This window comes from Maylandia zebra, linkage group LG7 (genome assembly GCF_041146795.1).
Source record: "Maylandia zebra isolate NMK-2024a linkage group LG7, Mzebra_GT3a, whole genome shotgun sequence".
In the NCBI taxonomy this organism is placed as follows: Eukaryota; Metazoa; Chordata; class Actinopteri; order Cichliformes; family Cichlidae; genus Maylandia; species Maylandia zebra.
In genome coordinates this window covers 31049519-31076757 of record NC_135173.1, presented here as the reverse complement: position 1 = coordinate 31076757, position 27239 = coordinate 31049519, and the positions used below count along the sequence as shown (strand labels likewise).

At 39.4% G+C, this 27239-nt stretch overlaps 2 protein-coding genes across 2 annotated transcripts in view; both read left to right on the top strand.

Annotated features, from left to right (window-relative positions):
* LOC101470943 (scavenger receptor cysteine-rich type 1 protein M130) overlaps positions 1-27239 on the top strand; it is a 254258-nt gene that overhangs the window by 33850 nt on the left and 193169 nt on the right. The gene's annotated exons all lie outside the window — the stretch shown is intronic.
* On the top strand, positions 13275-22849 carry LOC101477029 (uncharacterized). The gene is made up of 4 exons (XM_004561866.4): positions 13275-13309; positions 13729-13796; positions 16329-17801; positions 19799-22849. Exons 2-4 carry the CDS (start codon positions 13786-13788, stop codon positions 21369-21371), a joined length of 3057 nt encoding a protein of 1018 aa, XP_004561923.3. The 5' UTR covers positions 13275-13309; positions 13729-13785; the 3' UTR covers positions 21372-22849.

Genomic DNA, 27239 nt, shown 5'->3' with positions numbered 1-27239 from the left:
GACCTTAACTACTTTAGCCGGATACGTCACTGACCTGTATGTAAAAAGTAGTTAGCCCACTTATCATTATAGTCGTCCAGTCTATTTAGCAGTCTATATGATAATCTTTCGTAAGCTGCCACTTGTCCCAAAGAGGTATACCACTGAGAGAAGGTAGGAGTCGATGAGGCCTTCCACTCTTTCACCAGCAGCTTCCTCCCCAGCATAATCGCCGTTTGTACCCAATGAGCAAGAGAAGTGGATAAGTGACTCAAAGCTGAAGGGTCTCCTAATACATAAAGACTGTTCATAAATGGGACCCCTTGACCTACAACCTTCTCTACTACAGTGTGAATATGAATCCAATAATCTTGGACTTTGGAGCACCCCCAGAGCAAATGTTAAAGTGTGCCACTTCCTTGCTGGCATTTCCAGCATGCATCATCAGTCGCTAGACCCACCCTATGCAACCGTGAGGGTGTCCAGTATACTCTATTTAAAATCTTAAATTGAACCTGTCATGGTCCTGGGTCTTTTGACCCAGCGTTTTAAGTTTGAGTTTATTTTGTTCATTAGGTTATTAGACTCCTTGTGTTTTCTTCCCCTGTATTTAAGCTTCCCCTCACCCTTCGTGTTTCATGCTGCGTGTCTTATGTTATCAAGTTTGTATTATTATGCCTAAGTGTTTCTAGTTATTATTTTCCCCTCGTGTTTCCAACCATGTTAAATCTCCCCTGCTCTTCATGCGTTTCATGTCTGTGTCTTACGTTGTCAAGTTCGGGTTGTCATGTCTATGTCTCATTATGTTTCCTGTTTTATTGTGAAGAGGTCTGGTGTTCTGTGTTCATCATGTTCAGTTTTACTCTCCCACTGTGACGTCATTATGTTCATGTGTGCCAGCTGTTTCCTCATGTGTCTCCACTTCCCCTAATCACCTCCTGTGTATTTAAGTCCTCTGTTTTCAGTGTGTGATTGTCAGGTCGTCTGTTGTCCACGCCATGTTTCCTATGCCATGCTTCCAAGTTTCTTGTCTAGGTTTTTCTTATTGTTTGTTTAGATTTCCCAGTTTAGGTTTGTGTTAATTTTGCTTCAGTTTGCCTTGCCCTTTGTTTGTACCTTTTTTACCAGCCATATTAAACGGCTCGCTTTTTGTTAACATTAAAGTTTTGTTCCCTGTTCCTTGGAGTCTGCATTTTGGGTCCTTTTTCAATTCATACAGTCTGCCCTCGCCAGACTGTGACAGAACCAATCTTGAACTCAATTCGCGTGACATTTTTTTCAGATTCCTGAGGATGCCATTCCATTCCTCCACTGTAAAGTTGAGATTTAAGTCCATTTCCCACGTTCTTTTGAGGGACAGTGTGTTAGGATCAGAAGCTAATAAAAGCATTTTGTAATAAGCTGATGCCTCTTGTCCACGCCCAAAGGTTTTTTTTTTTATTTCCTCCAGAAAATCGCAGCTTAAAGGGAACTTTGCGAATGAACCACATGTATTGGCCATCAAATGTCTTAGTTGCAGGTATTTCCAAAATTCCTGTCTAGGTAAATCAAATTCTTCTGCAAGTTTTCCAAATGATTTAAATATACTATTTTCATAAAGATCCCCCAACACTGTTATACCTCTCTGAAACCAGAGCTTCCAAAAGAAGGGTAGTTTAGAAATAGAAAGTTTGGGGTTATACCAAATACCAGCAGATTGGTTAAGATATGGATCAAATGTGAATAATTTGGACATTCTTTTCCATACTTCTTTCAAATGAGAAAGTACCGGGTGTGATTGGATACGGGGGGACAAATTAGTTGATAAGCTATATAATGGTGTAAATGGCGAGCAAGCAGTACTTTCAATGGAAAACCAAGGAGGCACTTTCTCAGGGGGTAAGAACCAATGTGCCAAATGCCGAAGAGAAAAAGCATAATGATATAAAAGTAGATTAGGCATCCCTAACCCACCTCTGTCCACTGGTTTTTGCTGTTTTCTCAGATTCAATCTAGGCTTTTTATTATTCCATATAAATGACTTACAGAGCTGGTCAAACTGTTTGGTGTATTTCAAAGGAACATGAATTGGTAGAGCCTGCAACAAATAATTGAACTTAGGTGTACATACCATTTTGATTACGTTTACCTTTCCCCACATTGAGAGATACATCTGAGACCAGCGATCAATATTAATTTTCATATCACTGAGTAAAGGTTCAAAATTTATCTTTATCAGGTCTGACAAATGAGGCGGGAAGGTGATGCCTAAATACTTAATGCCCTTCTGAGGCCAGGAAAACATACCGGTTTGAAAAAGTGACCTAGGACAATAATTAGTTAACGGAAGGGCCTCTGATTTGGTCCAATTCACCTTATAACCAGAAATAGCTGAAAACGTATTTATTATTGCCTGCAAGGAGTTTAAAGACTTTTCTGGGTCTGATATAAAAAGCAAAATGTCATCGGCGTACAACCTCAGTTTATGACAGTCTCTCCCTATACTGACACCTGGAAAATTGGGCTCCCTACGAATAGCCACTGCCAGCGGCTCAAGGGCCAGAGCAAAAAGAAGTGGAGAGAGGGGATCCCCCTGCCTGGTTCCTCTACCTAGTTCAAAAGAAGGCCCTATTATTCCATTTGTGAGTACTGATGCCTTGGGGTGTGCATATATAAGCTGAATCCAATTAATAAAGCTTTTGGTAAAACCGAAACACTCTAAAGTAGCGAATAAATATCTCCACTCGACTCTGTCGAATGCCTTTTCGGCATCCAGCGAAATTGCAGCTATGGGAGAATGGCTGCCCTGAACCGCCCACATAATATCAATTAACCTCTTAATATTATCAGCTGAAGAGCGTGAGCTTATGAAACCAACTTGATCTACATGTACAAGAGAGGTTATTACCCGGTTTAATCGATTAGCCAGATAAAATCTTACTATCATAGGAGGTCAGACTTATCGGTCTGTAGCTTTTACAGTCAGTGGGGTCCTTATCCTTCTTTAGGATAAGTGTAATGATGGCTTCAGATAGTGAAGGTGGGAGCCTACCCTCTTGAAAAGATTCCTTATAAGTGTTTAAAAGCAGTGGCGCAAGATCTTCTGGAAAGGATTGATAAAATTCAGCTGTATATCCATCCAGGCCTGGTGCTTTATCAGAGGGCAGGTGTTTAATAACTCCCACTATCTCTTCAACGGTAATGGGAGTGTCCAAATATTTCAGTTGATCCACTGTCACCCTAGGAAGATTTAAAGATAACAAAAATTTCTTTATATCACTCTCTGAAATGCTTGATTCCGAGCTATAAAGATCTTTATAAAGGTTACTAAATATTGTATTAATTTCTTTAGGTTTAAAGAAAAGACGTCCATTATTATCTTTAACAGCTGAGATCATAGCCATAGTCTCTCTCTGTTTAATATATCTTGCTAAGAGCCTTCCGGCCTTATCCCCTTCCTCGAAGTGTTTTTGTCTAGCACGAAATAGAGAAAATTCAGCTTTTTGTGACAGTATTGCATTAAATTCATATTTTAACTTGGTCAATTCATTCAAATTTAATGAAGAACAATCATTTTTAAATTTTAAATCAGCAAGTTTAATTTGACGTTCTAGATTTTGAAGTTTAGTAATATTTTGCCTCTTTTTAAATGAGGCATACTGTATTATATAGCCTCTCAGGAAAGCTGAGAAAGAGCAAAGAAAGAGACTTAATAATTTTGAAGTCACCCATTGGTATTAACACATCGCCTCCAGTTGTTTTTCATCACAACTGATGATTTTCGGGGCAACCGTGGCTCAAGAGTTCACAGTTCGTCTTGCAATTGGAAGGTTGCCGGTTCGAGCCCCGGCTCCGACAGTCTCGGTCGTTGTGTCCTTGGGCAAGACACTTCACCCGTTGCCTACTGGTGGTGGTCAGAGGGTCCGGTGGCGCCAGTGTCCCACAGCCTCGCCTCTGTCAGTGCGCCCCAGGGCGGCTGTGGCTACAATGTAGCTTGCCATCACCAGTGTGTGAATGTGTGTGTGAATGAGTGGATGACTGAATGCAGTGTAAAGCGCTTTGGGGTCCTTAGGGATTTACCATTTTCAGGAGTTGAAAATAACACAGTTTACATTAAAAGATTTAGTGTTATCAGCTAATGAGTTTGGTTAATAAGTTGTATCCAACAACTCCATCGTGCTCAGTGCCTCTTGGGAAAGTCCCCCAGCAGCTAAACTAAAAGGTGTGTTATACTTTGTGAGCATGGTCAGATTTTCTTGGATTTGAGTGATGTCATTGTTGTTATCAGACAGTGAGATTAAGGCTAAGAGCATAAATTCACTTATTCAATTATTTTTGACCTAGACTTTAAACTACAATGTAAACCTCAAATAGAAAAAGAATTGTAACAGTGATGATTCCTTGTTCAGGGTCACCTGATCTAGGCAGGTTTATCAAAACTAGAAGTCTAAAGTGGCTCCGTGGTTCTTCACTGCAGTGCTGGAGGACAAGGTACTGTATTCACGCCAGACATCCGAAGCTTCATTTGGTACTTCACAGCTTGGGTACCTGATTCAGCGGTTTATAAGGAAGTGAATCATTGGCGGGATTTGTGTTGTGTTTTGGTAATTTTTGTGAGTGATAGTGAACCAGTGCACAACGTAAAAAGACACAGAGCCGTATTATATATATATATATATACATACACACACACACACACACACACACACACACACAGTGCTCAGCATAAATGAGTACACCCCCTTTAAAAAGTACAAAATTAAACAGTAGCTCAGTGAACGAAAGAACAATATCCAAAATTTTCACAAGGCTGAGTTTTACTGAACACTTGTTTAACTCCATAACATGAAATTAAGCTTAATAATGTAACTTAGATCATAAAATCTTCAGTTTTACTCAAACTGGTTGAAGCAAAAATGAATACACCGCACAACATAAACTACTATATCTAGTGTTTTGTATGACCACTGTGATTTTCAAGGACAGCACCAAGTCTTCTAGGCATGGAATGAACAAGTTGGTGACATATTGCAACGTCTATCTTTTTTCATTCTTCAAGAATAACCTCTTTTAGAGCCTGGATGCTGGAGAGTGATGCTCAACTTGTCGCTTCAGAATTCCCCACAGGTGTTCGATTGGGTTCAGGAGACCTACTTCACCCTTCAATCACCTTCACCCTGTTTTTCTTCAGAAATGCAACAGTAGCTTTAGATGTGTGTTTCGGATCATTGTCATGTTGGAAAAGTGCGTGACGACCAAGTGTACGCAGTGATGGCAGCATCTTATAGAGCAGTACATTGTTGAGTTCATGATACCATCAATGAAATGCAGCTATAAACTATTAGTTCCAAAAAACAGTGATCTTTGTTTCATCACTCCGGTGTATAGAGTCCCATTAGTCTTCATCTTTTTCAGCATGAGCCCTAGCAAATTCTAGGCATGCTTTTTGTCCATGGTCTTTAGGGGAGGCTTCCTTCGTGGACGATACTCATGCATGCTATTCCTATGGAGTGTGCACCGTATGGTGTCACAGGAAACAGTCCCTCCAGTTTGGCTTTCTACTGCTTTAGCTAACTGCAGTGAACTTGCATGGTGATTTTCTTCAACCCTTCTCATCAGAAGACGCTCCTGTTGAGATGTCAACTTAACTTGGCAGCCTGGACATCTCTGTACGATGGTTGCACTTCCATCTTTCTTAAAATTTTGGATCACTTTTGCTACAGTATTTTGACTGATATGTAAGGATTTGCTGATCTTCTTGTAGCCCTCACCTTTTTGTGTAAAGAAATGATTTCCTTTCTCAGATTTTCAGACATTTCTCTTCCATGTGGAGCCATTGCTGACAGCATGAAATGGGAAGGGCTTTTATTTGTTAAGTAATGCCCTTTTATAGTTACCCGTCTGCTGGACACCTCTTAAATGAATCATTAGACTCACTTGTGGTTAGAGCTGGGCGATATGAGAGTTTTTCATATCACGATATGTTTTTTTCATTTCAGGCGATAACGATATCTATCACGATATAAGCCAAATAACTATATTTGTAAGATTTAAATGTGCCGTTGCTCACAAGTAAAATGTGAAATAATCAGCAGCTTGTTTTTATTTAAATATTTATTTCCCATAATAAGTTCAACAGGGTAGATGTACTTAAGGAACATGAGACTTTTTCAGATAAATAAAGGCAAATATTGCAAACTACACAAAAGGCAGCCGCTAAAGCGTTTAAGTTTCAAAATAGAACAAACGAAACAGGCTAAATTGTCAATTCCACTTAGAAACAAAATATTAATTCTAAAAATAAATCTTAGTTTGTTTTACAGAAGAACAGACAAAACTGACTAACTTTTGTCAATATCAAATAAATTGAGAACTAAAAGGAAATTCTCAATCTCTCCTTGTTGTATAGCTGAGCTTTTCAAACAGTTTTAACAGTTACTTTAGTCTGACAAAAGCCGAATGACGAATTAGCGCTTCCAGTCAGAGACTGAGGCTACGTCCACACGTACACGGGTATTTTTGAAAACTGAGATTTTCCGTTTTCGTTTTAAAAAATAATCCCGTCCACACATAAAGGCAGAAATGAAGGAAAACGCTGCTATGAACATGCCAAAGCAGCAGGTGGCGCTAGATTCCTAACCGTGCCGAAATGCTGGCCAATCAGAAGTCTAGAAGCCTCGGTGGGAAAAAGTAAACAAAGCTGGGGCATAGAAGCAGAACCGAGTCGTATGTGTGGAGGGACAGTAACTGTGTGTATATGTAAGCATTTAAACACTGCAGAGAGTAGAATTAACAGTAACAGTATTGTAGAAATTCATTTCACCGAAACAATAACGTGGCGCACAGTGTGACGCATGCACCAGTTTATTGTATTTCCAGACTTGCTTTCGGCACAATTTACAGTGCACGCTACTCTGTTTTTTGTCAGACTTGAAATAGCCGAAATACCTTCACACTACGGAACTTCTATGGCTCTTCCGTTCGACAATCTCTCCGGCATTGGAACCATCATCTGTTTTCTCTTCGGTCACGCTCGGTTGATTTTTCTAGTCGGCACACTCATTTCCTCCATTACCCGCTGGCTGCTTCCCAAACAAACACACGTGCGGCTTGGCACTTGTGCTGAACGTAACAAGTCACGCGACGTGATGCTGCGGCTGTGATTGGTTCGGCTCTGCGCTACTTAATTTGGATTGGCTGACCTTTTTTTTTTTTTTTTTTTGAGGACAAGAGCGGCGAGGTCTATCGGGATAGCTTAATTTCTCTATCGAGTAAAAGTTATATCGCGATACATATCGTTATCGTTCTATCGCCCAGCTCTACTTGTGGTTTAATGCCTGTTAATTCGAATTGTGTAGTCTTAAGTGTGGCTATATAATTGGGGTGTACTCATTTATGCTGAGGTGTGTGTGTGTGTGTGTGTGTGTGTGAACAAACATCAAGAAGTCACATGCAAAGGGAGACCACACTATGGCACATGTTTAAACGGGGAAGGTTTATTTATTAAAATGATTTATTAATCAAATAGATCTAATCAGGGGCGATTCTAGGAGTGGAGCTTTGGGGGTGCTGAGCACCCAGAGAACTGCCCAGCCAGGCAATGAACTTTACTCGTCACGATGAGACTTCTTCCCTGGCTCTTTCAGTCCCTGCATCCTTACATGTCTCCAGTTGTCCCGTGTTCCCTCTGACTGTCTCCTTGGTGCATTTAAACCCCTGTTCCTCCATGTGCTCGTCATCTGCTGTCTTCGTCTCTGTTATCAGTCATCAAAATTTTACCATCTCTGTGCAAGTCTGCAAATTTCTTTATTAAATTAAATTAAGTCTCTCTGTGCCTGGGTCCTCGTCACAAAACATGACATCACCGTTTTGTACATTTTCACACAATTGAAGAAAACCAGAACACTTTTTTGAAAAGACTGTAACAAAATTATCAAATCTGATAAAGGTTATTTAAATGCTGCAAAGGAAGAATGGATTGGAATAAAAAAAATACATACCGTAACCTTAATTACGGGGGGGGAATGACGCCAATAGTGAGTAAAAAGTAAACAGTATAATACAGATACATAAAAAAACACTCCCAAAACAGAATAAATTATTACAAAATATTAATAAAAAAACTATAGAAATGGAGGCAGCTTTGCCTGTGGTAGAATGTATAGAATGTATGAAAAAATCTTTATTGCAGGCACTAATTTTATTAATTTAATAATACTAATTTTGTGTTGTAAAGTTTCTGAGTTTCATGCTTTCATAGTGGTACTTGGGAGAGCTTGACATTTTCTCACACTGTAAAAAGTTTGAGAAACACTGATAAGTGTATGTGTGCTTTTGGAAAACATTTAAATCTGCAGTACAGAATCTTTGAAACAAGCTTAAAATTTTTTAGAATATAAACAGAGCATCTGCTTCTCTTTACAGCTCCTCACTCCACCAGGGCTGTTTGGCACTTTCTGATAGTGTGCAAATGTGATGTATGTACTGCGGCAGTCATACAGACAACTGGACAGTCCAAAAGTTGGCCTACCTATTACTGGCTGAGGTTTTAGTAGAGTTGTGGTTGAACCACATAAAAATATATTATTAATTTTAATCTCCCCAATCAATGATAATGTTATATTGGAATGTTGTTAAAGAGGGTCAAATGTTTCAACCCAGTTTGTTTTGCAGATTCTGTACAGCAGCTTTAATATAGGGAGGACACAACTTCCAGATTGTTTGAGTAAAATCTGGTTTTTTCTCTTTGTCAGTTTAACAGTTTCTGTTTTGCCTGTCACTGTTCCCTGTCTGTTTTCTTACCTGGTTCTTCCTGACCTTGTACTTTCTCCTCACGTTCTCCTCTTTGGACTGAAAATCATACACAAATAGATTCAATTAGGTGAAAAATTACATTAATATGAAAAAAATACTATTAAGATCGCTAACACAAAGTCCTCTCTCAGTGTATTTTCAACCAAAAGGCAAATAACCAAACCACATGAACATCTATTAAAATATATAAACATTGAAACACTGATCCAACATTATTTTTGAGAGACGGATCATTTGATCTTACACTTTTACCTGAATGTGGCTCCTTTTTAAAAAAAAACAAAACAAACTTCCTTATATCCATTATGAACTTGGCTGTCTCTCTGTACACAAACACACACACACACACACACAATGGGAGTTATAATGTTAAGGGGCATTCAGTCAGTTAGCTAGTTAGTATCCATTTCAAACAGGACAGTGGTAACAACAATAGGCTACGGACAATTTGAAGTTTTAGATTTTAAATAGGCTGTATACATTTCAATGGGAGCAACAGGACGGTCAAATGTCGCTGATTTTACTACAGAGCAGGACGGATTGTAGGGTAGCAAACATCGATGGAAAACATGTTTTCAACACTGCAGGTTACCTGGTGTAATGTTTTTCAGTAAAAAGAAACATGGCCTGCCTCCTACCAACTATATGAAGAGTAACTGAAGGTAAAATGCAGCTAATGTGTCTTGTTTTAAGCCAGGCACTTATACCTCTGCTCCGCTGCGTCTCAGCCACCATCGCTCTGGCAGGGGGGTATCTTTTGTTCTTAAAATGTTACATCTCAACCAAGTACTGTATGCTTCTTATATTTTTAGTAGTAAATGGAGGGAAAACGTTCTTTAGCTCCACCTGCTGGATACCTTTAGGATTATTGTTTCCAAATTTTAACCCAGTGAAATCTAAATGGTCATGGTGAGGACCAAAACCCCAACCCTAAGTTTTTGCAAAGTGAAAAAGGCTTTTTTGGAAGAAATGTGAACAGTTTTTGATGCATGTGAGAATCTTTGTTTTATTTTCTTCGACTTCTTTCTCAGTTCTGGTTGAACCATGTCTGTGCAATGACTCTATTTCATTTAAACTTTAATATCACTAAGTAAAACGGTCCCAGGCATAAAGAGCAATGAAAACTAAACATTGAACACATCCACCTTTGTGCTTCCGAGCTGACTGCAGCTGTAATTGATCCAGCATATCCCGAGGCTTCTTGTCAGTATGACCATTTGGGATAATCTAGGAGAAAAACTCTCAGACCAAGCATCAGAAAGAGACTGCAGGTAGGAGTGAGCTTTTAAAACAGAACACATTGAACTCAATCAGCAGATTACTCTTCAACAAGCTCCCAGAGAAGAAAAGGCAAAAAACTATGGAAGCTTGTTTCTGCCACAGAAATCTTCAGTGCTGCCTTTATTACCTCCTTCAGCAATGGATATACTGGAACCATTTATTAAATTTATGAAAGGACAGGAGAAAAAGCCATCCCATAATTTACAGCAACGGATCATCCAAGACTTCAATGAAAACAATCAGCAAAACTGACAAGGTGGCGCATGGGGTGTGATGTCATACCATAAGTTGCTAAAATGTTTAGAAGTTCCAAAAACAACAATAAGAGCTGGACACAAAACTCAACTTTGAACCTCACACTCTTGGACGAACATCTGATCAGCAGTTTATTTGCCAAGGAACCAATTTACAAAGCAGGGCTAATTATTGTGATGCCAGTCGCAGGGTGAGCGACAGGATTAGCATTGATATACAAAGACCCAGAGATTTCAATAATAACCAGCTTTCTGCCAAGAGCAGCTCAGAAACCAGGGACAGAGTGATGCAGGCCTGATAACCAAAATAATGAGCTCAGGTTTTTACACCCATGTTTCTCTCTGAAAACAATAAAGCAGTGATCAATATATTTCTGATTTAAGGGTTTATTTCTGATAGAGGTCGCTGGTATTGTGTGAGGTCCTGAAGTATGAGGCACACCCAAATCATGTGTCCTGTGCTGCGTATCATTGGTAACTATCACCAGATCACCATAATAATGCAGAAATCTTAAAAAAAAATTAGAGGATCATTTGGCGAATTCTGTTACTTAACCATTTCTGCTTTAATAAAATTAGATTTCGTTAGTATCAAAATAATCCAGCATCATAATATAAAGGAAAATGTTAATAGATGAAATGAAATACTGAAAATGCTAATGCATTTTTTCTAAAGAAAAACAAATCATAATATTTTAAATTTGGCTGAGTGTTACTAAAACGAATGTCCGAGAAAATTAGTGATGGGACGTTCTGTATCGAGGCTTCGGAGCGTGTGTCGAGTAATGGAGGGGGCGTTTCCGCGAAGCGCGTATCGAGGCTTGCTTCATTTATGGGAGGAGCTGAAAATGATGACGTCCGAAGCCTTGCTGCCCGGCTGTACCACGTGACTGGTTCATGAAGTGGTTCGAACTTTGCCGCGAGATATGACAGAGATATAAACCCTCAGACTTCATTCAAAATGTGGGTGTTTGATGGAGAGTTGCGGTTAGTGAGAGTTTGGAGACAGTTTGGAGGTTTATGAGAGTGAGGAGAGAAAGTCAGGAGAGAATGGAGCCAGCTAAGAAGAGGAGGATGTCCTCCCCTGTGTGGGAACATTTTGATCTTATTCCTCCCAACAAGGTATGTAAATTTCTACAGAAGATGTATTTCCATAATACTGATGCTGCAATACAATTTATGTTGAGCTGTCTTGACTTTTGTACAAGGTGAAGTGTTTGCTATGTGCCAGGGAGCTGGGATATAACAACAACACCTCATCCATGCTTAGGCACTACAGAGCTTTGCATGAGAATAAGGGGAACAGCGATTGTGGAGCAAGACCAGGTGAGCCATCAAATGCCATGATAATATAGCATGCAGTAATGTTACTAAATGATATAACAATATTATACAACTGTTATAAGTTACGTGTGTGATATTTATATTTGTGCTTTATCTTTATTGTCTTTCCTCAGGAGAACAATCTCAAATAGATGAAGACCTGGTTAGCATGGTGATTGAGGACTCACAGCCATTTAGCATTGTGGAGGACAAAGGATTTAAAAGATTTGTTAAATCATTAAATCCTAGCTATGTTCTCCCCACTAAAAAGGTCGTAAAAGCAGTGAAAATTTAGTTTTTACAGAATAAAATGGGAACAGGCAGGACTGAGGCTCAAAGCCTCAGTGTGTAGCTGTCCATACCTCAACGTTACAAAAGCACAACCACTGTCCACACCCCAACCACACCTCACCTCACAGTAAATGATCATTTCCATTTCAAGCATTTCCAAATAATCATTCCCATACTGCCAGTATAAATATACACAGTATACTGCCATCACTACAATATACATGTTTTACACACTCCTTTTGTTGTTGACATTTACAGGCTGTGTGCAAAATGCCACACTCTTCAAATTCATGCCAGCTATTATTTTTACGTCCAGTAGGTGTCCTGCTAGAGCAAATGAAGCTTCATGAAGCTTCGCGTTGGGGTGAACCAATTGGATGAAAAGCTTCAGTGCTTCATGGGGCTTCATCTGCCCATCACTAGAGAAAATCCATGTCATGTGTCGCTGTGTGCAGGCAGGAGTAGTGGACCCAAAGTGCAGACTCACGGCAGGCAAACGTGTACTTCAAACTCAGCTTTTATTGCTGGACGGCAAAAACGTAACAAAAATCCAAATAAACTTACATAAGCAGGCAGACAGAACACACAGCATAAACAAGGGTAGATCACAACACGGACACAGAGAAACACAGGGCTTAAATACACAGAGGGAGCAATCAGGGAATGGGTAACAGGAGGGAAACACAGCTGGGGCAAATCAGGCCTAACGAGACAAAGGAAGCAAAGCCAGACGCATTTACATGAGACACAGACTTTCAAAGTAAAACAGGAAACATAACCCAGACTGAACTTACAGACACAGACTCACAGGCAGGCACTACAGAGGGAACAGAGACGTGGGACCAGGGCAGACACAGACACGGAGATATAGCCGACAGGGGAGACAGCAACTAAGGATTACACAGAGACATAAACCATAAGACAGAACTCTAACAAAGAAACCAAAGACTGGAAATGATAAATAATATAATAAACTCAAAAACCCTGGGTCAACGACCCAGGCATCCTAACAGTCCACATTTCCTTATTTCTTTAGAGCTTGTGAAGCAATATGAACATACAAGGACAAGACTCAGCTATTTAAGTGTTTGATCTTTGCAGGCATTGACCTTAATGTTCACATCACTGGGATTATAGTAAATAATTGAAAAGGTTGAGGTAACGTTTCTAAACATACCCCACTTCCACCTACGGGTACTTTTTCAAAGACCTGTGAAAGTCTTCATTTTGAAAAGTAGGTACAGCAACTCCTGCCGTGACTTGCTGTGAGATCATGTGATCACACAGTATCTGTCTCTTCCTGTCAGTATAAAAGCTCTGAACACTCACGCCCCTCTGATCTCTCTGCCTCCTCAGCATCAGAAAGCTTCCTGAAACCAAGACAACAGGTAAGAAGCTAAGATTCAAACTCAGACTAAATGATTTCACAAAAACTGAACCAAATTATTCAATAAATAAATCTAACAGTGTGGAAAGAAGGAGAAAAGTTATCATCAAAAACTAAAATACCTTTGATTACAGAAAACTTAAAGCAGGAAAGCAAAATATAAATGTGATTTATATTTCTATTTATAGATCTACAGATGTATTCATGAGTGAGCACAGTTCATTTTTGTACAATAAACTGTAGAAACCTCGATGAATGCAGAAAGAACAAACTCTCAGTCTCTCAGTATCTCTCTGTAATTCTGACACTGAGTGATTCTGCACTCAGATGATGTGAGAGCGTCACAGAGGGGAACAAACACAGGTTCTGTATTTAAGTGTCCTCGTCAATATCAAATAAACACTCGATTTCTTTCCCTAGAGACCAACGCCTGTTTAAGCATCGCTGTGTGAAGACTCCTTCAGCCACATAATCACCATGGCAACAGAGTGAGTGACCACAACACTTCATTAGCTGATCTCTGGTAGTTACTCGCCTGCTGTTGTTCATCTTTAATTGTGGTCAAACAGCTTGTAGATGAATTACTGCCACCTTTAGGTATCAGTGGAACATGACATCCTCTGAGGTAGTAAAACAATGACAATACAGACAAAAAAAAAAAATAGATTAAAAAAGCAATCAGCACCTGACCACATGCACATCTCAGCTGCCACCACAGCTTTGAGTTTCCTGGACCAGTAACTCTGTTAAAAGACAGATATTAAGCAAAATTCAAATGTGTGGCACACCTGAAGGTGGAGGGTTTGTCCACCTTCAGCAGATCATCATCTGCTGTTTGGAAATGTATTCAGCCAACAAAAACATGCAAACTCTCGTATAATTTATGCATGAAGACCAAGAAAAACAGTGCATAGGCTGCTAATGTGAATCATTCAACATCGGCTCAGCTGCTCATTAGCGACAGACTGTTTTTGAGCTGTGTTTATGCAGCTCAAAAACATGAACAGAATCCACCTGTACTTGGGCAAAGATTTGTGTCCACAAAATATAGTGAGTGTTCAGGAAAAATGTTAACATCCTGGACGAAGGATTATCATATGACACACTTATTTTACACAGTCGAAAAGCCTACACTGTAAGCAACATCAGCAGGCAAACTTTTCCAGATGACCTGAAGAGCTGAGCTGGATCATAGTTTACAAGTCAAGAAACACTCTGAAGCTGATGTTGGAGACCATGCAGGGAGGTGCTCAGTGTTTGTGATTGTCACGCAAGTAAAGGTTCAGTTTACAAAAGAATAATGAAAGAATCCATCTGCAGCCTTCCTGGTGGGTAGTAGACACTCTGTACCAAGGAAAACAGTGTTATCTTTACAGACTGCATACACATTAAGATTGTGTTATTCTGAAGCTGTCCTCTCAGTGGGAGGTTTTTGTACTTTGGAAAGCGATTATGTTCACCCCCTCATACTGATAAGGGTATTCTAATACAGTAGTTTGCCCACAGCAGACCTTTCTGACCTTCACATGGCTGCAGACATTGTTCTAGACAGATGTCAGACTTTGCGGTCAGCACCAGAATTCAGTCATCATGTTACAAAGCAACGGTGTTGTTTTAATGCACACAGAAGCTTTAGTATGCACAGGTTAACCCAGCTAAGAGTGAGAAACCAAATCCTTCCTGTCACGGCTCAGAGTGGGTGAAACTCAGAGCTGACTTTGCCAGGTGACTTTTGGGTTTGTTTTTTTGTTTTTTAACTGACATATGAAGAGGCATGTTTGAGATGCATTTCAGTTTTTAAAAATATTTCATTGCAAAGGGTACCATGACTCAAAAACAAGTTTGCAAATAATAGTGCACGTGAAAAACCAGGTAAAGTGTTTCCAGCCTTTGTGAGTGCTCACCAAATCGTAAACCTCATCTCTGCATCTCTGCATATTTGCTGCTGTAAAATTTTTCCAAATCATTTAAAGTGCTATTAACATTAACATACCAGCTGAGCTCTGTGCAGACCCCAGTGCTGTATTTTTAATCTCAGAGGTTTTGTTTTTTTATTGTTTCACTTTTTTTAACGTTAAAATCTGTTTGTTTGCAATGATTTGCCTTCTTGTGTCTGATAAGCTTTAGTTGAGTTTTTTGTTGCAAATTCTGTGCTTCTGTTGACTTTGTTTATTTATTATCTTCACCTTGTAATGGAGCAGTTTGCAGGTGAAGCACATGCAATGAGAATCAGCACCTTTAAGTCTGAGGCCACAGGTCTCAGCCAGAATTGGGCAAAGTGCTCAAGTGGAGGAGTTTGAGTAATTTTACTGAAGTTAAGGGTCTCGTTCTTGAATGAGGAAATAGCAGAGCAGGAGGTTGACAGGTGCAATGAAGGGAGGCTCCGAAGTTGTCAATTTGCAGGTTGAGCGATATTTGGATCAACTATGGGCACAAGCACTGGGAAGTGGCTAAAACATTTAGATCAAGGATACTAGTGCCTGGGTTCTCCCTTAGAGATGGCGTGAGGTTCTCAGTCATTCAGGAGGGACTCAGAGTATGACCTGAGTCCGTTCTAAGGAGCCAGTTGAGGTGATATGGGTATCTGATATGGGTTCCTCCTGGGTGAAGTGTTACGGGCAAGTTCCACCAGAAGTAGAGGATAAACTCTGGGGGACGCCCAGGACATGCTGGAGAGATGACATTTCTCGGCTGGCCTGGGAACACCTGTGTTCTCCAGATAAGCCGAAGGAGGCGGATGGGGACAAGGTTGTCTGGCCTTCTCTGGTTAGGCTGCTGTTCCCATGACGCAGCTTCAGACAAGAGGTAGAAAATGTATTGATGGAAACTGTGTTTTATCATCTATTATATCACTTCTTTACTCCAAACATGCAGTGAGATCTACGCAGAACGATTAGTTTTAATAAGCATATAAGTTTGTATAAATTAAATAAATTTAATGAAAATGAAAAATTATGTACAAACACAAATGATACAGACATATAATTTCATACTGAATAAATTGTTTGATTATTCTGCAGGATGAAGAAAAACTCATCGAACAGTGTGTGGATCAGTTCAGGACCTCCTGCTATCTACAAGCTGAAACCGCAGAAAAAGAACTTTGGAACATTCACAACAGTCACTGTAGGTATAAAAAATCCAAACAAGACAAATAAAACCATCTTACTTGTGGGTGAAACAGGAGCAGGAAAATCTACTCTGATCAACGCTCTGTTTAACTACACCATGGGAGTAAAGTGGGAGGATAAAGTCTGGTTTGAGATCATAGAGAAGAGCAGTCAGACACAAAGTCAGACATCAGATGTGATCGTGTACGAGATCTTTGGTTTTGAAGATAAAACTCTGCCCTACTCTCTGACCATCATTAATACTCCTGGATATGGAAAAAATAAAGGGATTAAACATGATGAAATTGTCAGGCAAACATTATTGGACTTGTTCCGATCAGAGGATGGGGTTCATGAAGTTCATGCAGTGGGTCTGGTGGTGAAGGCGGGGGAGAATCGTCTTGCTGACCGACTCACGTACATCTTCAACTCAGTGCTGTCTTTATTCGGAAAAGATGTGGAGAGAAACACTGTTGTTCTCATCACACACTCGGGGATTGGAACACCTACAACTACACTTAAAGCTTTTGATGATGCAAATATTAAATGTGTCAGAAATAAGGAAAATGTCCCTGTTCACTTCCTGTTTAATAACCAACAGAACCTCCTGAGAAAAAATGAAAATGAGTTTTTTCTATTGCACGCATGGAAAGTAACAAATACAGAATTACGTCGATTAAGAGAGTTCCTGGAGAAAACTTCACCTCAACAACTGGAGACATTTATGTTGAATGAACGAATCAGACTAACAGCCTGCATCCAAAACCTGCACGAACGAATTGAACTGACTGAACTGAAACAGTCAGAAATCCAACAGTTTCAACAAGCTCTGATGAATAAAAACCAGGAGAATAAGAAGTTCACTGTTGAAATTGATGAGGTCTACAAAGAGAAACGACTTATACGTGGTGGGTTTTATGAAGGAGCTGTCTGCTGTATGGTCTGTGAGGAGAACTGTCACTATCCTGGATGCACAATTGCTTGCAACCCTGAAACCTGTGAGGTTATGGAAGAGGGCCACTGCACTTCATGTACTCGTAGGTGTCCTACATCACATCATGTGAAAGACAAGTGGAGGTATGTGACCAGTAGAAAGAGAGTTCAGGGAACCAAAGAGGAAATAAAAATGAAGTTTAAGAACAAAGGGAAACTTTTAAAACGTCTAAATGAGGTCATGAAAGTTCTAACCAGAGAGAAGTCAGAGTGGCTGGATGAGTCCTACCAACTTGTTGTCACACTGCAGCAGAACGTTAATTCAGTGTCAGCTTATGTACACGTGGAGTTCCTGATTGAGAAAATGAAGGAGAGAGGAGACACAGAGAAGGTCCAGAATCTGGAGGAGATGAGAAGCAGAGTGGATGAAAGAACCAGAGCAGCATTAAGGTATGTACATTCAACTAAAAGCACTTCAATAAGGAGAAATGATCTGAGAGATTTATTTAAGTACAGAGTTGAAGTAATAAACTGCTAATTGACAGACTGGAGTCCAACAACTGAAGGGACGTAGGGCAGGATCCCAGAGTCTAGATGGTGTTGGTAGAACTGAAGTAGCTGGACACTTAGCAGAAACTCTCTGTTGTGAGCCCTGAACACTGAGATTTAAAGCACAAACACCTACAGTTGATTGGCTGTGAGACGGTGGGCAAGAAAATAAGTAGACTAGAGTGAAAATGACTCTGGTCAAAATGAGCTGAATTTGACACTATAGGAAAGAAGAGTGAAAGACTAGACCTGCAGCCTAAAGAGCAGGAATGTATGCAGCTGAGTAACTACAAATTAGGGCTGGGTATCGTCTCTGATTTCTAACATCATTTCAATTCACAAGGTCCTGATTCGATTCGATCCCCGATTTCGATCCGACTCGATTTGAATTGGGGACATTTTGCCTCAGACAGTCAGAAATATTATAATTCTGATCACTTATCAGTACATATTCATATTTTTCATATCTATAAAAAGAAACCTGATACTTGTGAGACTTCATCAGAGGTGTAAACATCACAGCAGATACCTTTGTGTCAAAGTAACAATAAAACACAGAAAAACATGAAGGAGATTTTCCTGATCTGGTTTTTTATAGCAGATAACCTTAAAAATATTCTGCAGTAGAACAAAAATGAAAGAAAACCATGAATCAACATGTCAACAGTAACTGATGCTGCTGAAGTGAAGCAGAGTAATGTTACAAATGGTTTTTTAGACACAGCTAAGAGTTTTGCAATTAAAAAGTCTAAATTTCTTCGGTATTGAACAGCAGAAATGAGAATTTCATTTTTCATTTTTGAAAAAAAAGCTGATGCGTAATAAGCGAGGGAATAATGCAGAAAACAGAGATTTGAGATGGGAAACTGTTTTAGTACACTGACAGAGAGAGAGAGAAAGAGCTGTGCAGGAAGTGTGATTTTATCATAGAAGCAAAACAGCAAAGATAAGAAGAAATTAATGACGATATTTATCAAATATCTTTTGCTGCTGGTTCAGTCAATTTTGGTTGGAGAGTGATGAGACCTGCAGCATCAGAATCTGTGAGATGTCAGCTTTCAGCCCCGACGGCATGTCTGCGTACATTCTGTCAGGTGAGAAAGCTGACATCTCACAGATTCTGATGGGTCGGGTCCACGCATTGTGTTTACGTCTTTGTGTGGAATTTGTTTACCTGCTCTCTCCAAAAGTTGATTCTGTTCATTTGGACGTAGAGTTTTGTGGGAGAAACGTTTCGTCAGTCATCCAAGTGACTTCTTCAGTCTCAGCTGACTGCAGGTTTCCCCAATCTTATAAACAGTACATTTGCATAATGACTATGCAAATGTACTGTAGCCGAGCGTCTCAAGAGCCTACGTAAGGTTGAAGCTGCTCCATCTCTGGACCTGTGCCACTGTTTATTTTTTAAGCTAACTTCAGTCACACAGACTTGGAGAATGATTTCCCTAAATGAAATCTGTCGCAAAGAGTCTGCTTACCCAGAATCCTGCTTGTGATTGGTTTGGTTACTAGCAGATTACTGTGGTCAGCCACAGGTTGTCTGGGAGATCCTGGCTTTTCTATAATCACTCACCAACTGAGCAGCAAGACAACTTACAAAAGTGTCATTCAAACCAGAAATAGAAAAGGTTCACCTTCAAAGTAAAAGCTAGGTCTTTCATTTCAAAAGCAACAACTTTTACTGTGAAGGCAACATTCTCCATTTCTGTTTTTTTGTAGCACTCAGCTATTATTAGTTGGGAAGTGTTTGGAGACCAGTTAGCACTTCTTGTGCTACCTGTGGATGACTGTGGCAGTCTGCTCATGGCCAAAGCAATCACAAGAAGATTTTTTTGGACTCCTGACATGTAAATAATCACTTTAAGCAAGTAATGAGTCTATTTTTTTCTTCTATGCAGGATCAGTAACAGATTATCAGAGGATGAAAATGTTGATCTGATCTCTTCAGGATTTCCTGCTGTCTACCAGCTGAGACCAAAGAAAGAGACATTTGGAACTTTGACAAGAATGACTGTTGGTGAAAAAAATGTGATAAAAACAAATAAAACCATCTTACTTGTGGGTGAATCAGGAACAGGAAAATCTACTTTGATCAATGCTCTGGTCAATTACACCATGGGAGTGAAGTGGGAGGATGAAGTCTGGTTTCAGATCGTAGAAAACGTAAATACAAGTCAGACAGAAAGTCAGACTTCAGATGTGATCGTGTACGAGATCTTTGGTTTTGAAGATAAAACTCTGCCCTACTCTCTGACCATCATCGATACTCCTGGATACGGAGACACCAGAGGGATTGGATGTGATGAGATTGTCATTCAAAGATTATTTGACTTGTTCCGATCAGAGGATGGAGTTCATGAAGTTCATGCAGTGGGTCTGGTGATGAAGGCGAGTGAGAATCGACTGAGTGACCGACTGTCATACATCTTTGATTCAGTGATGTCTCTGTTTGGAAAAGACATGGAGAAAAGCATTGTAGCTCTGATCACACACTCAGATGGAAGACGTCCTAAAAATGCTTTTCAAGCTCTTGAAGCAGCAAAAATAAACTGTGCGAAAAATGAGAAGAACCAGCCTGTTTACTTCCTGTTTAATAACTGCCAGCATGAAGACCGAACAGAGGAAGGAGAATACATGAAAATTGCTGGTCAAATATCAGAGAAAGGAATGAGAGATTTCACAGATTTTCTGGAAAAAACTTCACCTCAAAAACTTGGCAAAACTGTGGATGTTCTGAATGAACGGATCAGACTGACAGCCTGCATCCAAAACCTGCAAGAGAGAATCAAACTCACTGAACTAAAGCAGACAGAAATCAGACAGATTCAAGAAGCTCTGAAGAAACATAAAGAAGGGATGAAAAAACATCAGAATTTCACTGTTGAACTTGATGAAGTCTACAAAGATAAAAAACATATAAATGGTGGAATGTATTTAGTTTTTTATAGAGGAGCTGTCTGCTGTAAAGTCTGTGAGGAGAACTGTCACTATCCTGGATGCACAATGGCCTGGTATGCTAAACACTGTGAGGTCATGAAAGATGGCTGCTGCACTGTTTGCACTGGAAAGTGTCTTGCATTAGATCATGTGAAAGACAACTGGATCTATGTGACAAAGACAAGAAAAATTCAGAGGGCTATAGAAGATGTGAAACAGAAGTACGAAAAGCACAAGGCAGAAAGTCAGAACACACTGAGCTTGTTGCAAAATCTTGAACGTGAAATGAACCAACTGACAGCAGAGAAGTCACAGTTCCTGGATCAGTCCTACCAACATCTTGTCAGACTGGAGCAGATCGCTCTGAAAGCTGATTCAGCGTCCACTATTGTCCACCTGGACTTCCTGATTGAGAAGATGGATGAGGAAGGAAACATGGAGAAGGTCCAGAAACTAGAGGAGATGAGAAGCAGAGTGGATGAAGGAACCAAAGTAGCTCTGCAGTACAGTTATAGTATGATCAAAAAAAAGTGAAAAAACAAAGATTCACTAAAGTTAAAAAAAACTTTTAATTTTTGATTTTGAGCTGTGGAGATACTTTAAACATCAAATCATTCGCTTTTTTGATTAATTTTTGTTTGATAAATATGGAAATTTGCACAACAAACCACACTGGGTTTTTTTTAGGTCATACAAAATTTGTCAACTTAATAAATAAACAAATATAAATTTCTCTCCTTTCATCCCAGACTGCACCGTTATTAAGTTCCTCAGTCCTTTGCATCCATCCTTTACATTACTCCCATCTTGTGTCAGCAACCAGCTATTGATGCTGAAAGCACTTGTTTCATGCTCATAGGAAACTGTAGTCTCTGTTTTATGGGTTTGTCGATATCCAGGAGCTGGGTAAGCTGAGAGGTCCGCAGCTGTTTTCTGGTTGTTTGCACGTGCACTTTGTGGATAAAATGCTGATCTGTGCTTGTAAATCCTTGGTCTGTGTTCACTTCTCTGACATCAATTACTGTCTGCACCATGTGTGGAATAAACGAGATTCAGTGATTTTTCATCCCAACAGATGAATTTCCTCTAGTTAACCACATTTACTAACATGTGTGATGTAGAGTTTGAAAAAGTGTTTGATAACTTCTTTAATATTATTATATATTCTATAATATTTCATATTAGTCAGGAAGGTTATGATAATGATGGAGAGGGGAGCATGTCTTGTCTAATAATACAGGCAAGTTAAGCAGGTGCAGGCTCAGCAGCACTTGTCTAATATGACACCATGTGAGTGATGTATGGATGTTGTTGTTTGAAAAAAACTCCACCTTTAATTTTTATTCATATTTTAATCTTCCAATAGCTAATGACAGTTAACCGTATCACATAATGCTCAAGCCTTTTAATTCAGCAGATTGTTTTTTCTTATGTTATTAATGCATTTTAATATTCTTAAAAATAAGCATAGCCTAGCTTTATGTAAAAGTCACTGCATGCAATATTTTAAAATTGTGTTCAACTAATAATACACGATTAATTGATGTACAGTAACAGTAGAAAGATCATTGCATGATGAGAGAGATGGGGACTAGAAATCCAACTTCAGTGTTTGTGAAGAGTCCAGTCCTGAAATCTGATCTTCTTTCATCCGATTGGATTCTTCATGTGTGTTCATGCTCTGAATGACTGCTTGAAATATTTCTGATGACTCAGGCTGAGTGGAAACATTTGGATCCTTTCATGTTAGATTTGTTCAAATTCTCTCTATTCTGTTGTTCCACATAAAATCATCTCCTGCTTGATGCACTTTTCTGTCAATCCTCAATAAAATCTCTGCTCCATTCAGTAAGTCTGCTCATAGTGTCTTCACTGGATCATCAGTTGTTTCTCTTTGTAGGTTCTTAAAAGTCAGGTCTACAAATACTTACACAATAGCACAGTAGCACACCTTTTGTAATTTGGCCTCTTTATAGCGACAAATTGTTCAAGTTAAACAACACTTTTTAATTCAAGAGGATGAACAATGATTTTGCATTAACTGTTTATGATGTTTACTTCTGTTAATCTTGTACAGATTTTGTTTTGTGCTATGGTTATTAAATTTAAATAAACAGTTTCTTGTTGTATTCATATATTTCTTTTAGATAAAGTTATTAGGGACCGAGAACAGAGTGCGAAGGCCCTATTGTATCTGCTTCATTTATTATTATTATTATTATTATTATTATAATATGGCAAACTCTCCTGCATACACCAAGTCAGCCTTCACTTTACTACAAAAATATTTACTTTAGATGTCCTGGGACTGAAATTGCTCTGACAGCATTGTCCCACATTTATTGGTTTTGTTGAAAAGGCATAATAACGGAGTGGGAGCATGTGAGGTTGTAGGAGGGAGGAACTATCTCATGAAAGTTAATGTGCGGTGAGCTCCAGTCCTGCTTCACATACAGTGAAATAAGCAGCAGCTGTCAAACGTCCTGCAATGGCCTGAATGCAAACAGTAAAAAGTGTTGGTAAGAGCTCTGAGTTTGAAAAGAGGTTAGTAGTAATTAAAACTGATCATTATATCTGGATGAAGCTTTCGAGATGAAACATTTTGTTTTCAGTGCTGTTCAAAGGATTTGAAACTGTGACTCAGCAGCTTACGTTAAACGTGAGACTGTGTCAGTCTCACGTTTAACAGCAAGAAAAAACTGAATCACAATTAAACTTTACACTGGGTATTTGTGCTTTGACAGGTGTAAATCCTGTACCAACCAACTGATGCAGACTGTTTACGGAGCTCTCAAACCACTTCCCTTTCTTTACTTCCTGCATGCGTGCGGTTTGATGTGAAAACAACTCAATGAGAACAATGTTCTCTGCTTAAACTGGCCCTGTTCACAGTTTGAAAACAGAGGATCTCTTAGATTTTCAGAACCCTTACCAAACAAAAGTGTGGTAGCAGAGTGTGCTGTCTACTTTACTCATTTTTGAACAATGACTGGCACAAATTCTTCTATAGATATTCTCTGGCTACACAGACCACAGGTTAAATATTCAGATTATCTGATCAGTTCCCAGACTAGTTCCTAGATTAGGCACAGATTAGGTGCAGGCTGATACGGTACAGGAACCTAGCAGCTGGTGGAGTCCCGATGTTGCATGATGCTCGCTGGAGAAGAGCCAGAACTTTTACATGTTTTATATCAATCACAGAGACTGAGTACATTATTTTACAACCTACATATAATATTTAACTATAACATTATATATAACATCAGTTCAGTTCTCTATACATAATACTTACAGTATAATTCTTTTCTGTAAAATATAAACACATGGATATTGTCTGCAATTCTTATATTAGTGACACGGACCTGTGTGTTTTATGTATTTATGTGTGTTTACAGTTTGTAAGCAGTTCACAAAGATCACTCTGATACCAAGAATTCGTTTGTGCCACCACAAACAAATACACCACCTGCCTCCTTCAATCGGCTACAGCTCAAAAGAGTGGAAAAAACTGCAAGACTACAGAAACCACAAGCTCCTGGTTACTGAGTCTGCAATGAGCGCTTAAGTGACAGTGTGCACAATAAACAGGAAATATATATATTGAATAGCTAATGACAGTATCACATAATATACAGACCCTTTCCAAAAAATTTGAATATCATGGAAAAGTTGATTTATTTCCATAATTCCTTTCAAAACATTAAATTTTCATAGATTGTAGATTCAGGGCCCACAACTTAAATGATTTCATGCACTTAGTTGTTTATTTGTACATAATTTGGGCTTCCAGCTCATAAAACCCATGAAAACAGGATTTCGAAAAAATAGAATACTATGAAGACATCAGCCCAAATTTTGCAGGGCATGAATGATTTCAACTGAGTGTCACACATAATTCATCTACTACACAAAGAACCTGCACAGGTTTTTCCAGGTGTCATTAAATTGCTTCACTTTGATCCAATTGTTTCAGTTAGGTGCAATATGGGGAATACTGTAGACTTGACTGACCAGAAGAGCATCATTGATACCCTCCATAGGATGGGTAAGCCACAAACGTTCATAGCTAAGGAGGCTGGCTGTTCACAGAGTGCTGCGTCCAAGCATATCAATGGAAAGTCTAATGGAAGGGCAAAATGTGGCAGGAGCAGATGCACCAGCAGAAGAGATGACCGTGGCCTTCAGCGGATTATCAGACAGAAGATTCAAGAATCTGGTAGAGATCCAGAAAGAGTGGAATGAGGCAGGAGTCAAAGCTTCAAAACCACTTCTGAGCCTGAGCCAACGTCGCAAAGGACTCAACTGGGCCAAGGAGAAGATGGACTGGACTGTTGGCCAGTAGTCCAAGGTCCTCTTTTCAGATGAAAGTAAAGTGTGCCTTTCATTCAGGAATCAAGGTCCAAGTGTTTGGAGAAAGACAGGTGAGAAACAGAACCCAAGCTGCTTGAGGTTCAGTGTGAAATATCCACAGTCTGTCGTGTTTTGGGGTGGAATGCAGGTGTTGGTAAACTCTGCTTTCTTAAATCCAAGGTCACCGCAGCAGTCTACCAGAATGTTTTAGAGGATTTCCTGATTCCTTCTGCTGAGGATTTGTATGGAGATGCAGATTTCATCTTCCAGCAGGACCTAGGCCCTGCCCATACCGCCAGAAGCACCAAAACCTGGTTTGATTGCCATGCCATCACAGTGCTTGACTGGCCAGCCAACTCACCGGACCTAAGCCCCATTGAGAATCTATGCGGTATAATCAAGAGGAAAAAGAGGTCCACCAGACCCCAAAACAAAGAAGAGCTGACAGCAAGCATCAAGGAAATCTGGGCTTCCATAACTACCAGGCAATGCCACAGGCTGATTGCTTCAATGCCACGGCACATCGAGGCAGTGATTAAGGCGAAGGGATTCCCAACCAAGTATTGAAGATTGACATATCATTTTGAAAATATCGCATTTTGATTAATTTGATGTGATCCTAATTTATTTCTTTTTTTTCCTGCAAAAATGAGAAGTAAATGGTGATGTCTTCATAGTATTCTAATTGTTTGAAATCCTGTTTTCATGGGTTTTATGAGCTGGAAGCCCAACTTATGTACAAATAAACAACTAAGTACTTGAAATCGTTTAAGTTGTGGGCCCTGAATCTATAATCTATGAAAATTTAATGTTTTGAATGGAATTTTGGAAATAAATCAACTGGGCTAAAAACACCACAGCACTTTACAGGAAGGGCCAGTTTTTTCTCTATTTTTTGAGGCGACTGAGGTCCTTCAACATTTGCCAGAAAATGCTCAGGATTTTCTATGAATCTGTTGTGGCCAGTGCGATCCTCTATGCTGTTGCATGCTGGGGGAGCAGGCTGAGGGTCGCAGATGCCAACAGACTTGATAAACTGATCCATAAGGCCAGTAAAGTTGTGGGGATGGAGCTTTTATTATCACTTCTATTTGTTGTGTCTGCTCTTCCGGGTTTCCTTTTAACAGTGAGTGCAGCTATTTCATAAAGTTTTAAGCAGCAGATGTGTTTGAAAAATAGCAAGAAACAAATGAAGGAAACCAACTGAAGCCATGCGTCGTATCTGAGACAATAACCAGGGTTAGACCAGGTCTGACACCTCAATCATTTTTATTGTGTAACAACACGGCAGCAAAGGACATTTTTATTTTGTCCCGGGAATAAATCACTACCAGAACAATGTGCTGCGATCATGGTGGACGATAAATATTCATCACCAGAATGATGAGACAGAAACACAGAAGAGCCATTTGTAAAGGCAGGAGGTCACTGAGAGAAGGTACAGTGTTAACAGGCTGCAAGAAATATATATACAAAGTCACATCTGTCTCTATCAGTTATTATCCCATATCATACAAAAGATATGATACATATGTACAGAGAAGTGTCCAGGTTCATCCTGACCATCCACCTTTCTGACTGAAGATCGTTTCTGCCAGCAGGATCTTCATCAACGCCACAACACTTAATGCCAATGCTATTTAAAGGGCCAGTTCTGTGTTTTTAGAGTTTCAGCTCACTTCATATTAATGTTATAAACTACTGCTTCATAAAAATGTGACTAAAGAAATCCCCCAAAGATCACTGTCATGGTTTCTTATTGTTTTTCCTACATTCCAGGCAGCCTCAGTCAATCTTTCAAAGTCAATCTCAATCTTTAGTTTATAATAAATACATTCATAAGCAGCTTGGTTTAGGAATCAATACAAGCCCACAATGACTTCTGGGGTTCCTCAGGGATCTGCTCTCAGTTCTTTATATTTCCAGTTTATTTTAATGTAAACAAAAACAAATATAAATCTAACAGCACACAGATGAAATACTGCTCACTTTACATGAATAAGTCAGCAGGTTTAAACTTGAACTGCCTACTTAGGATGAAAGAAACTA